Consider the following 13,620-nt stretch of genomic DNA (forward strand, 5'->3'; position numbering starts at 1 on the left):
CTCACGCCTGTAATCCCAGCACTTTGGAAGGCCGAGGCGGGTGGAACACGAGGTCAGGAGATCGACACCATCCTGGCTAACATGGTGAAACCCCGTCTCTACTAAAAATACAAAAAATTAGCCTGGCGTGGTGGCGGGTGTCTGTAGTCCCGGCTACTCGGGAGGCTGAGGCAGGAAAATGGAGTGAACCCGGTAGGTGGAGCTTGCAGCAGTGAGCCGAGATCGCACCACTGCACTCCAGCCTGGGCAACAGAGCAAGACTCTGTCTCAAAAAACATGTTTATTTGTAGAGGCAGGGGTCTTGCTCTGTTGCCCAGCTGGTCTCAAACTCCTAGCCTCAAGAGATCCTCCCCTCTTGGTCTCCCAAAGTGTTGGGATTATAGTTGTGAGCAACCATGACCAGCCAACACTTTTATTTCCATCCTCCAGAATGCTTATTTTTTTTCGTTGTCTTTGTTTTTCGTTGTTGTTGTTTGTGTTTCTAAGGACAGGGCCTCATCTTGTCATCCGGGCTAGGGTGCAGTGGCACAATCACAGGTCACTGTAGCCTCAAACTCTTGGGCTCAAGTGATCCTTCTGCCTCAGTCTCTCTTGAGTAGCTAGAACGACAGGAGCATGCCATCATGCTCGACTAATTTTTTTTTCTTGTAGAAACGGGAACTTGCCATGTTGCCCAGGCTAGTCTCCCAATTACTGGCCTTAAAGCCATCCTCCCAAGTCTTAAGTCTTGGCCTCCCAAAGTGCTGGGATCGTAGACCTGAGACACTGCCCAGCCTGAGGTTCTGTTTCTAAATGTTTGACTCAGTACTTCCTTAGGGCACATCCTGATTGAAAAATTGATGGTAGCTTGTACTTTTACACTCTCTCCAAAAATTTCAGAGAATTATCTTCCCCCAATTCCATTTCTCCAAATTTTCCAACAACAAACAGTAAGCCTGGCTAATCTGGTTATAGACTAGGTTATGGAAGTGAGGTGAGATCATGGAATGAAGACCCAACTGAGACCCCCAATGAGGCCAATGTTTCCCTTGACCATCCGATTGTGCAGATTTATTTGTAATAGTGGAATGGAGCTTCCTGAACAGATGGTCAATCTAATGTTTTCGCCTGGAATCAGAGAAATCTGGATTAGTCAAATAGCCCTGGTTTAGCTACTTACTGTGTGACCTTGCACGGTGTAATCTTTACACATTTTCACCGAAATTACCTCATCTCTAAAGTGTTCTTTTGTATCTACTTCGGTGGCTGTATCAAATGAAATGTTTGCAAAAATGTTGTGTAAAGAGAAAAACATTCTCCAAGCTAATTTTTTTTTTTTTTGAGACTGAGTCTTGCTCTGTCTCCTCCCGGGTTCAAGCCCTACTCCCGCCTCAGCCTCCCGAGTAGCTGGGATTACATGCGCGCGCCACCACACCCAGCTAATTTTTGTTATTTTTAGTAGAGACGGGGTTTCACCATGTTGCCCAGGATGGTCTCCTGACCTCAACTAATTCACTCACCTCGGCTTCCCTAAGTGTTGGGATTACAGGCGTGAGCCTGTAAGTTAATATTTAAATCACACAGGAGTTGAGACTATTTTTTTCTGGCTCAGTGCCACTGTTTCATCAGGCTGACATTTTAATCTATGTATTTTTGCACTTAAACGGGCGAGTTAGGGCGGGGCGCTCAGCATTTGGGTCTTATTCTGAGGCAGTAAGTTCGATGCAGGGCGAAGCCTGGGCCTTGACGTTCTCTTCAGCAGGGATTCCGCCAGTCAGGCGCCAGCAGCCGTACCTAAGGAACTCTGATCCGCACACTGCCTCTGTAAGTCAGCCTCTGCTCCTGCTTTCTATTTCATCTCTTTCGGTAAAAGGATTTCTGTCTTTTGGCCCCAATGGCGCGTGCCCACGCTAGGTCGCTGAGGAAGACCCCTCCGGCCTTCTGAGCAGCGTAGCTGTTACTGTAGCACGTCCTAATGGTTCGGAGCCGAAGGTCACGAGACTGCCTGCAGTTAGGACAACCAACAGCTAGTTCAACTCAGGATAGCCAAGCGGCTCTCTGCAATGCGACCAATGGGGGAAGTCTTTCCAGAGCTCTTTCTCAGGAGCGTTGACTGGCTTATTTTCACGCCAATCAAAGTTTTCTGCACAACTGGCTTTTCTGTCACCAGATGTGATGCGAACCGCTCTCTCCCTCGGTAGAGAGGGCAAAAAGCAGAGCCGACCGGGAAATACCACAGAACAGCAAATCACCTCCGGAAGTGGCGTTTGGGGCCGCTTTCTACCATGGAGTCCAATGAACTCTTTCTTTTGGCAGCAAATTCCGTCTTCGAGCCCGCCCAAGAGGAAGAACAGTTTGATTGGTTGTTTAGTCGGGGGACGCAGAGACTCACGGGAGCTTCGTCCAAGCACTTGCAGGTATTGCTCAGTTGGCCTGTCAATTTTCTCACTCCCTTGAAGGGGCGGAAACTGGCAGCCCTTTTGGCACCGCCTCTTCCTGAGCTGCTGTGCAAGGAGGCAGCGAGGCCGCCCCGGCTAGGAACAGCCGCGTGGGCGGGGCCGCATTGCACTGTCCGGACAGTTCCTGGGCCGCGAGGCGCGGGGAGTGGCCCTAAGCGCGGGGCTGTACGGGGAGGGCCGGGGCGTGGGGCGAACGCGGGGGCGGGGTCGGGGCGGGGCCGGGGAGGCGGAAGCGGCGCGTGAGCCTAAGTCGGAGCCGCGTTGAAGCCAGCGTCCGGGCCGGCGGAGCGGCGTCGGCTGGGTTGGCCGGGGCGGTGTGGAGCTAGAGCCTGGGCGGGCCTGGGGCGAGGAGTCAAGGCTGCGGAGAGGGTGACGGGCGGGCGGAGGGCTTGTCCCCGTGTGGTCTTCGGAGCGGCCAGAGGTCCGGCCTCCGAGCGCTCCCGGAGGAGGATGCGACCGGGGGGCCCCGGGCGGGGCGGGCGGCGGCGGCTGCAGCGCTAGCGGCGCGGGGGCTGGGCGGCGGCGCCGGCATGAGGCGCAGGGCCGGTGTCCGCGGGAGGGTGGCGCTGCCGGCGGCCCGGCCGCTCCCGCTGCAATTGCTAGCTGGGCTCGCCGTGCCCTGCCAGTGGGGCCCCCGCCGCTCTGGTCCCGGCCGCCGCTGGTGACCACTCGCCACCTCCCCGGAGGCTTCACCCGCGCCCTCCCCCAGGACGCGCCAACGGAGCTCCGGCCCCTTCGCCCTGGACGCGGAGGCCGCGCTGTGCGGGGCGACGGCGAGGCCGGAAGATGGCCTGGGTGCTCAAGATGGACGAGGTGATCGAGTCCGGGCTGGTGCACGACTTCGACGCCAGCCTCTCGGGCATCGGGCAGGAGCTGGGCGCCGGCGCTTACAGCATGAGGTACTGGGCGCCCCGGGTGGGGAGAAGCTCTGTCTCCTTGGGGAAGGCCTGCGCAGCCCTGAGTCTCTGCCAGATGCGGCTGCTCCCAGAGGTGCACGGGCCTCCTGGGCTGCGGGGTCGGAGTCCTTGCCGCGTGGCGGTCGGGGGCCATGGAACCCCAAAGGCCTCTGTTCACCCTGCTGACGGGCGGGTGGGGGAGGGTGGCCCCGCAAGCTTCGGCCTCGGACCGCTCCTGAGTGCTTCATATTTGCTGTAAAACACGCCCAGCTATTAGGATGGCTTGGGTTGGTGGGGGAAGGGGCTTCCTTTCCTTACAAGTGATTTACAAGCCCCGTTGGAGCTAGAATACACTGTACGAAAAGGCAGCACTTATATTGGGAGAATACTGTCCAGCGTTTTGGGGTCAGCTGTCCTACATTATGGTTTTTTCTGGCTGCAGGTTTTAATCACTTGATGATAGTAAATTATAATTGAAAGAGCAGCGGTGGGAGTAGCACTGTGACTTCGTTTGGTTTTTTTTGATTGTCTCAAAGTGAAGTTTCCCATTTTGGAGACTACCCTCTCAGGCTATTTCCTCTTGAGGGTTTTAAGATGCAGTGATTGCACCACAAACAATTGTTTAGTCTCTGCTGTCTGTACCAGCGGTCATTCATTTTAATATTGAGAGGTTGAAACAGATCTGAGCTTAGTCTCTGCCCTTTATCCTTTTTAACTGGTAGGAGTTTGGAAGCTCTGTATTTTTTTAGTGGCTCTATTGAAATATAGTTTACCATAGCGTTGACTCGACTAATAAAGTATAAAAGTCAGTGGTTTGGCAGCTTTTCAATAATGTGAATTAAGTGTAGCTTTCTGTTCTTTGGAAAATGTCTAATGTCTTGGAAGTGCTCTACAGTTACCCAGTAGCATTCATACATCTTACTGCAGCTCTAGAGGAGGAATTCTGGGTCAAAGCTGGCCTGGAATCATGGTGGCTGCTCCTTGAAGTAATTGGGTCTTTAAATCTTAAAGAGAAATTCTGAGCCATAAAGAACTCTCAGAAAGGTTGGAGACATTTTTCGGAGTGTGGAAGTGAGTGGTGGAAAGCGTATGAAACCTGGAGTTCCCCACCGTCTGGCTCTGATTTGGTCTCTGCTGGGCTTCCTGAACTTGGCACCTCTTCTCTCTGCAGTTGTATAACTTAAGGCCTGTAGATGAGGTGGCTTATTTTCTAGACAGTTGTCTCAGTTGTTCAGGAAATTGAGCTACTGAAAGTCATGGAGTCACCCCAGAGGGAAGTATTAGAGGCAGTGCTTCGCTAGTGAAAACGCACTCCTCTAGTGCCATTCTGCTCCTTAGCTCTACTGGAAACACGAGGCTTACAGTCACGGCAAAAGAGGCACGTGAAGCAAGTTCATATGTGTCTCTCCTCAACTGCTTCTCTTTTATGGTAAAATGAAAGTTTGCTGCTGAAAAGTTTACTTATTGATAGCTATTTTGAGCGTTTACTTTTTTCTAGGGTTTTATTTGACCTCTAATTTGATTTAGTGATTCAGTCAACTTATTAATGTAATAATTTATGTGTATAGTTTATTTCCGTGAAAAGGAAGTACAATCTTGATGATTTTAAACCTTTCCCTGACCATGTATTTTTAAAGTAGTGTGTGAGATCTTAGTAATTCTGTGTAACCTACAATACTCTTTACAGGGATAAGTTTCCCTTGAATGCTTTTTTGGTTGTGCCGTTTAATCTAAATTTTCAAAGACATTTGAAGGTAATTACCATTTTTAAGAAGCTTATTTTTTTCATATTTAATTGAGTCCTCAAAAACTAAGAGATGAGAGTGCTTGCCTCTTGCAAATTCAAGGCCCTTTGTTTGAAATTCTCAAACTAAGGAAATTCCAAAATTGACTGGATAAGGAGAAAATGTGAAGAAGGCGTTAGCTGCTGCAGGCCTCCCTGGACTGCAGTTGTACTTTCCATGCCTGGCCCTGGAACCCTGAGAGGGTTTGGGGTGCCCATGAATGGCTCACTCATTCTCCAGCGTGAGCATTCAGTCACTTCCTCTTGCATCCAGTAGGAAGGAAAGCTTATCTTTCAACGTTCAAGAAGTAAACTTGAAGAAATTACTGGAAAAATGACTTCTTGATACAAATTGGTTTTGTCGGCAGCTTTCCATTTTTCTTTCAAAATGGAACATGATTACTGTATTTGCTTTTTGGATGGCTTCAAAAACAAGAGGTATTTCTTAAGACTTCTTTTAAGGAATGGTTTCTTCATCTTTTGGGAGGATAGTTTGAAAGGAAGAAATGGCTTCTCTCAGCGGTCTGACTTAAAAATAGCCAAGTGTGATGTTTGGTATGCTTGTAGACCTAGCTACTTGGGAGATTGCTTGAGCCCAGAGATTCAGGGGTGTAGTGTGTGCTATGATTGCACCTGTTAATAGCCACTGCACTCCAGCCTGGGCAAGAATGAGACCCCCTTCTCTTTCGTTCCCCCTCCTTCTCTTAAAAAGGTAGGAAAAATATGTTTGTGTAAAATAATGTAGGCTGGTAATATTGGGAATATAGTGGGGCTAATTGATAACATTACCTTTGCTTCTCTTTTTTTCTTTTAGCTCTGGTTCTCATGTGTTCTGTGTGTGCTGTTGTATTATACTTTTTTTGTTGTTTTTGTTTAGTTTTTTTTTTTTTGGTATTGTATTTGGGTGTGAGATGTGAACTGCAGCAGATTCTATTTGAAATGAGGCAGGTCAAAAATATTTTTAAAAATCTTGGTTACAGTAACAATTTTAGAGATGGATAGAGACCTCAGAAACCTTTTAGAGTCTAGACCACTCATTTTCTTATACTGTAAATGCATTATCTGAGGGTCATAGATGTTAAAGTGATTGGCTTAAACAGATGAAGGCTGATTTTTTTCCCCCACACAGAGTGAAGACTGAAACCCATGGTAACTTGAAATCTGGGTCATTCTTGTTTTGTCAAGTATGGAGTAGATAACCAAATGACTTTAAAAAGTAATACTCGTTAAAACTCAGAGACGGTCTTTGGACCACCTGGTAATTTTCTTTCCATCTCACTGTTTGAAATTTGTCATCTGTAGCCAAGTTAATTTTTAGGATTTGGGGGTTCAATATTGAAATACTTTTGAAGATAATAGGAAGTAATGGCTTCTTTAACTTACTCATAAAAATTTTGGTATTAAATTCTCACTTTAAAAAAGGTATTATCTGAGCCCTGTTTGTTAAACTTCGCTGTGGTATAAATCTTTTGAAACAAAAGATAATACATTATGTATTTTGAAATGGGAGGTATGTCCATAGTTTACAAATAATTTGCTAAATCAAAACTGCTTTGAGTTAATGACAGATTTCCTATATTGATTGAAAGGTAAAATGTTTAAGAAATCTATTGTACAACAAGGTTACTATAGTTAATGATACAATGTATTGAAAAATGCAAAGGGTGGATGTTAACGTTCTCACCACAGTGATAACTGAGGTAATATATTTGTTAATTGGTTGAATTTAAACATTGGACAGTGTATATATGTCAAAACATCATGTTGTACAGGGTGGGGGGTTATGCTATTATCTGTCACTTTTTAAAAAGTTAAAAAAAATTAGTGTTGCAGACCCTGTAGGGTAACAGAATTTCAACTTAGATCAGTATTAAGTTAGTAAAAGATTAGTAAGGATAGGGTTTATTATGTAGCTATTAATAGTTGATGATTTTCTTTTGGTCTCATGCTAAAATAGAATGTCCCTGAGTAGGTGACATATATCTTGGAAGTACAGATGATCCCCAACTTAGGATGGTTTGACCTAAAATTTTTGTTGTATAAGCCATATACATTCAGTAGAAACACCTTCAGTAGACACTGTATGTTCTATTTTGAATTTTGGTCTTTCCCAGGCTAGTGATATATGGTATGATGCTCTTGTGATGCTGGGCAGTGGCAGTGAGCCATAGTTCCCAGTCAGCATACTGTGTTGCCAAATGGTTTTCCCCAACTGTAGGCTAATCTAACTGATCTGAGCATGTTTAAGGTAGGCTAGGTAAGCTATGAAGTTCAGTAGGTTAGGTGCATGAAATGTTTGTTTGAGACTAGGTCTTGCTTGCTCTGTCACCGATACTGGAGTACGGTGGTACAATCACGGCTCACTGCAGCCTTGACTTTGCTGGGCTTATGCAATCTTCTCACCTCAGCCTCCAGAGTAGCTGGAACTACAGGCAGTGCCACCATGCCTGGCTAATTTTTAAAATTTTATTTTTAGTAGAGGTAAGGTCTTGCTATGTTGGCCAGGCTGATGAATTTATCTTTGATTTATGATATTTTCAACTTACAATGGGTTGATTGGGACTTTATTATATGTTAGGGAACATCTGTGTAGAACAATTTTAGGATTGGTGAAATTTAAAAATTTTATTATAGTTCTTCAGAATACTGCCAGAATTGGCAGTGATTTCTTTTTTTTCCCCTGGAATCTTTTCATGAAGCAGTTTCTATAAAACTTCTAATTTCAAGGTTTAACCACTTTTTCCTGGATTTAATCTTGGCTGCATTACAGGAAATGATTTAGTAAATTAACTCATTTAAGAAATTTATTGATTTAAGATTGTAGTGTCCACATTTTTAAATTTATTACTATAAAGCTGAGGTTGGCAAACATTTTTTGTAAAGGGCTAGGTAGTAAATATTTTAGGCTTGTGGGATGTATAGATTCTGTCACATTTTGTTTTTTACAACCCTGGCTGGATTTAGCTCTTAGGCCATAGCTTGTCCATCCCTGCTCTAAAGGATAGAGTCACCGGGCACAGTGGCCTAAGCCTGTAATCCCAGCACTTTGGGAGGCTGAGGCAAGTGGATCACCTGAGGTCAGGAGTTTGAGAGCAGGCTGGCCAACATGGTGAAACACTGTCTCTACTAAAAATACAAAATTAGCTGGGCGTGGTGGCACATGCCTGTAATCCCAGCTACTGGGAGGCTGAGGCAGGAGAATCACCCGAGCCTGGGAGGTGGAGGTTGCGGTGAGCCAAGATTGCTCCACTGTGCTCCAGCCTGTGGTGACAGAGCAAGACTCTTTCTCAAGAAAAAAAAAAAAAAAAGGTTTGCTCACTATTGAAACCTTACTTTCAAGAAATTATTTTTATGTAATCTCAGCGAATTTGTGTAATTCCATTGTTTGTCTATAAATTTTTATTGTGTTCAGTTTTTAAAATTAGGGTTCCCCTGCCCCTGTAAGATACAGTACAGTTTATATCCTTCAATTAGGACTGTTTGAAACTTGGTGGTTTATTGATATGGTCTCATAAATTTGATGTTTCATCATAGTGGCATTTGTTGGTTTGCCAGGACACATTTAAACATTTGCTTTGGATGGAAATACCATCTGATGCTTTTTTCTTTTTTTTCTTAGCTCTAGGTTCTATGACTGATATTATTATTATTTTTAGAGACAGGGTCTTGCTTTGTTGCCCAGGCTGGAGTACAGTGGCTATTTGCAGACTTGATCACTGCACACTACAGTCTCCAATTCCTGGGCTCAAGGGATTCTCCTGCCACAAACTCCCAAGTAGCTGGAACTACAGGTGTACCACATGGTGCCCAGCTTCATGACTGAATTTAAAGAAGGCTATGTATTATTTACTTTGCTTGTTTTGGGACAGATCTAACAGATGAATATGCAATTGTCAGCCTGTGGTGTAGAGTTTTTTTTTTTTTTTGAGATGGAGTCTCGTTCTGTCACCCAGGCTGGAGTGCAGTGACGCTATCTCAGCTCACCGCAACCTCAGTCTCCTGGGTTCAAGCGATTCTCCTGCCTCAGCCTCCTGAGTAGCTGGGATTACAGGTGCATGCCACCATGCCCAGCTAATTTTTGTATTTTTAGTAGAGGCGGGGTTTCACCATGTTGGTCAGGCTGGTCTTGAGCTCCTGACCTCGTGATCTGCCCGCCTCGGGCTCCCAAAGTGCTGGGATTACAGGCATGAGCCACTGCACCGGCCTATGGTATTCTTTTTTTAAAAAAGTGGGCAGATCACTTGAGGTCAGGAGTTCGTGACCAGCCCGGCCAACAAGGTGAATCCCTGTCTATACTAAGAATACAAAAATCAGCCGGTTGTGGTGGTGGGCACCTGTAATCCCAGCTACTCAGGAGGCTGAGGTAGGAGAATCGTTTGATCCCAGGAGGCAGAGGTTGCGGTAAGCTGAGATCGTGCCACTGCACTCCAGCCTGGGCGACAGAGTGAGACTCCATCTCAAACCAAAAAAAAAAAAAAAAAATTAACTCTTGAGTTTTTTGGATATTGTGAAATTGTTACCTTGATATGAACTATTACAAAACTAGTTTTTACTCATTTGTGTATTCATAGTTGAACTTTTAACTTATAACTTTTCATTTTGAAATTTTTCAAGTTACAAAAGTAGTATAGAGAGTTCAAATGTACTTTTCACCCAGCTTCTCCTACTTATAAAACCAGAGTACTATTGTCAAAATCAGGAAATTAGACTTGGTGCAGTACTGTTATTTAAATTACAAAATTTATTTGGAATTCAGTTTTCTCCCTTTTGTCCTTTTTCAGATTCCAATCCAGGATTCTATATTGCATTTAGTTTTTTTTTGTTTTTTTGTTTTTTTGTTTTTTTGAGACGGAGTGTCACTCTGTCGCCCAGGCTGGAGTGCAGTGGCCGGATCTCAGCTCGCTGCAAGCTCCGCCTCCCGGGTTCACGCCATTCTCCTGCCTCAGCCTCCCGAGTAGCTGGGACTACAGGCGCCCGCCGCCTCGCCCAGCTAGTTTTTTTTGTATTTTTTAGTAGAGACGGGGTGTCACCGGGTTAGCCAGGATGGTCTCAATCTCCTGACCTTGTGATCTGCCCGTCTCGGCCTCCCAAAGTGCTGGGATTACAGGCTTGAGCCACCGTGCCCGGCCTGCATTTAGTTTTTGTGTCCTGTGACAATTTTTAGTTTTTCCTTCTTTTATGATTTTGACACTTGATGTGTGTAGTGGTTAAAACTGTTTTAGAAACATGTAATTTTTTGGTGTGGGTGGGGAATGCAACGATAAGATATACTTGTGAACACTATTTAGCCTTGAAAGGATCTCTTATTTTTAGCAGTGATTTTGAGTAGAGTAGGACCACAGTTGCTTTTGTTATTACTTAGTCTCTATCTAAACATAAATAGGATGCAGTGTATGTTGTAGTAACTTCATAATGAAAGTATCAAGAAATTTGAAAGCATTAAAAATTTATTTGAATAACAATTACAAACCATTATGTATTAACCATAAAATTTTTTAAAATTAAAAAACTTTGCCAAAACAGAGAACTTAGCCAGAAGAGGGTCACTCTCTGTTACCCAGGCTGAAGTGCAGTGGTGCAGTTATGGCTCACCGAACCCTTCACTTCCTAGGCTCAGGTAATTCTCCCACCTCTGCTTCCCTAGTAGCTGAGATGATAAGTATGCGCCACCATGCCTGGCTAATTTTTTTTCTATTTTTTGTAGAGACGGGGTTTCACCATGTTACCCAGGCTGGTCTCAAACTCCTGGGCTCAAGCAGTCCGCCTGTCTCGGCCTCCCAAAGTGTTGGGATTACAGGTGTGAACCACTGCACCCAGCCAATTTTAACTTTCTTTGGATGAGTAAATGTTTGACTATACATGTAATTTATTTAATGGACATGAAAGTATTCAGATTTTGTTAGTAGTGGTTGGTTCATGACCTTGGCTGTCAAGTATGTCTTTCCTGATGCTCTGTAGTTTACACCACAGCGTTCTCATCTATTTCCTCCCTGACTCTTCTAGAAAGCTTAATGACACCTCCTCAGCTTCACAGCTCATCCTCACAACTCATCCTCGCTGTGCCTATTTTCAACTGATTCCCTTAGTTCTTTACTGGGAAAATAGAACTTTCTTTTTTTTTTTTTGAGATGGAGTCTCACTCTGTCGCCCAGGCTGGAGTGCAGTGGCGCGATCTTGGCTCACTGCAACCTCTGCCTCCTGGATTCAAGCGATTCTCCTGCTTTAGCCTCCTGAGTAGCTGGGACTACAGACATGCACCACCATGCCCGGATAATTTTTTTGTATTTTTTAGTAGAGACAGGGTTTCACCATATTGGACAGGCTGGTCTCGAACTCCTGACCCCATGATCCACCCACCTCAGTCTCCCAAAGTGCTGGGATTACAGGTGTGAGCCACCGCACCTAGCAGAACTTTCATATACTGTACTGGCTTGTGAGTTTTTCTATGGTGTATTTGGGTGTGTATTTCTTATTTATTCTGGTTTGGTCATTTGGGCTTCTTGAATCTGTGAATTGGTTGGTATATTTCACCAGTTCTAGAATTTGCTCAGCCTTCCTGTCTTCAGTTATTGCCTCTATTGCATTCTTTGCTGAGACTTCAATTTAATGCAAAATCTTCTCACTTTGTCCCTTCTTAACTTCTTCATTTTCCGTAATTTCCCTCTCTGTGCTGCTTTCTGGTTAACTTCTTTTTACCTGTATTCCAGTCTCCTCATTCAGTCTTCACTTCTGTCTGAGCTGCTATTAAACCTGAATTCTTAATTTGGACAGTTTTATTTTCCAGTTCTAGAAGTTCTATTTGCTCTTTTTCCGTTTTTGCTGTCCTTTAAAGTTTCCTGTTCCTTGCAGATAGTTTCAGGCTTTTCTTTTATTTCTTTAAACAGAGTAAGCATGATTTTATAATTTGGATCTGATAATTCCAGCGTCTGAAATCTCTGCTGGTCTGTGTACAGTCAGGAAAATAGAAATCAGTTAGCTGTCTCAAGCAGAGAGGGATTTAGTGAAGTACTTGATTGCGAAGGAGCTGGAAGGGTTGGAGGCGGCGGCCATGTTACCTGGTTGTTCTTGGGCTTGTTGCTGGAGGCATGGCTGCTGATCCCCTGTAATTTTCTACAGCTGCGTTCTGTTTGGTTGCCTGTTTTTGCATCTGGCTTTTCCCTTTCCCGCTCTTTAATTTCCCACCAGTGTTTGCCTTTGGAGAACCTGACAAGACTCTGTCTAGCAAGAATTCTTCTATATGTAGTTTTCAGGCTTCTAACCTTCTGCAGTAGAGGCAGAAAAGATCTGAATACCAACAGACGAAATCTGGAACTGGATATATGTCATCTGTTGTTTCTGCCGTTGGTTTTTGCTCCTAGAGTCTTGTTTGACCTTTTATGCCTGGTTATTTTGGGGTACTGGCATTTCAAAATTACTTGGAATAATTCAGTGCCTAAATCTTTTCACTTGCTTGTCAGACCCCTGGGAGCCCTACCTGTCAGTGGTTCCCCGGACCATGCTGGAGAAACTAACCAGTACTTTCTCTTCACCCTTACCCTGTGCATTTAGCTGTTTCCGTTCCGGTTTAATGTGGTTGGCTGTATCCTACACCCATAAGGCCACTAAAACTACAGTACAGCTTTGCAGTTCTTTCCTCAGGTTGGGTAGGTAAAAGCCACTTTCAGTTCTAGGCTTGCTTGGAGTTACTGCACTTTTTCAGATTTTGGCCTGTTTCCTTATCTTGTTAGTTCTTCAATACTTTTAAGAATATATGTGTTCTCTGACAACTTTTTTTTCCCCTGTTCTCAGTGAGGGTGGATGGGGTATAGGTTCGTTTAAATTACTTAGCCTGCCGTTACTGAACAGTCAGTTCTCTATGTTGTTTTTTTCTATTTAGTTTTGTTCATGTCTCCTTAGAATTCTTATTTAGCTTCCATATGTTTTATCTATCTTGTCCTTAAAAAAATTCAAATTTTCACTGTTTTTGAAAATTAGTACATACATTCATATAATTAAATTCAAAGGCTATGAGAGGGTGTACAATGCAGTCTCTGCCTCACAGTAGGGTCTTGCAGTCATTAATTTGACGTCCCTGAAGGCAGCTTACATTGCTGGATTTTTAGGTGACCTAGTAGATTTTTATACTTCATGTAATCAAGCTTGTTGTGATTTCCAGGTCTTTTTTAGCATCCTGATTTTTTTTTTTTTTTGAGATGGAGTCTCGCTCTGTCGCCCGGGCTGGAGTGCAGTGGCCGGCTCTCAGCTCACTGCAAGCTCTGCCTCCCGGGTTTACGCCATTCTCCTGCCTCAGCCTCCCGAGTAGCTGGGACTGCAGGCGCCCGCCACCTCGCCCGGCTAGCTTTTTGTATTTTTTAGTAGAGACGGGGTTTCACCGTGTTAGCCAGGATGATCTTGATCTCCTGACCTCGTGATCCGCCCGTCTCGGCCTCCCAAAGTGCTGGGATTACAGGCTGGAGCCACCGCGCCCGGCCAGCATCCTGATTTTTGGTGCTAAGCTACATTA

At 44.7% G+C, this 13,620-nt stretch overlaps 1 protein-coding gene across 9 annotated transcripts in view; it reads left to right on the plus strand.

The window, feature by feature from the left end:
* The first annotated feature begins 1,667 nt into the window (after window positions 1-1,667).
* The window catches only part of UBP1 (upstream binding protein 1), a 54,241-nt gene continuing 42,288 nt past the window's right edge, over window positions 1,668-13,620 (plus strand). For 3 of the 9 annotated variants that reach the window (XR_012430607.1, XM_015444993.3, XM_065539800.1), the window contains exons 1-2: window positions 1,668-1,803; window positions 2,296-2,396. Coding sequence is in view for 4 of the 9 variants with exons in the window: in XM_015444993.3 (XP_015300479.2) it covers window positions 1,702-1,803; window positions 2,296-2,396 (203 nt within the window). In the remaining 5 variants the exon portion in view is untranslated. Of the gene's footprint in view, window positions 1,804-2,295; window positions 2,397-2,666; window positions 3,338-13,620 lie in introns of those variants that run through there. The other 6 variants (XR_012430610.1, XR_012430609.1, XR_012430611.1 and 3 more) reach the window with 3 other exon arrangements.

Source organism: Macaca fascicularis, chromosome 2 (assembly GCF_037993035.2).
Source record: "Macaca fascicularis isolate 582-1 chromosome 2, T2T-MFA8v1.1".
Classification (NCBI taxonomy): Eukaryota; Metazoa; Chordata; class Mammalia; order Primates; family Cercopithecidae; genus Macaca; species Macaca fascicularis.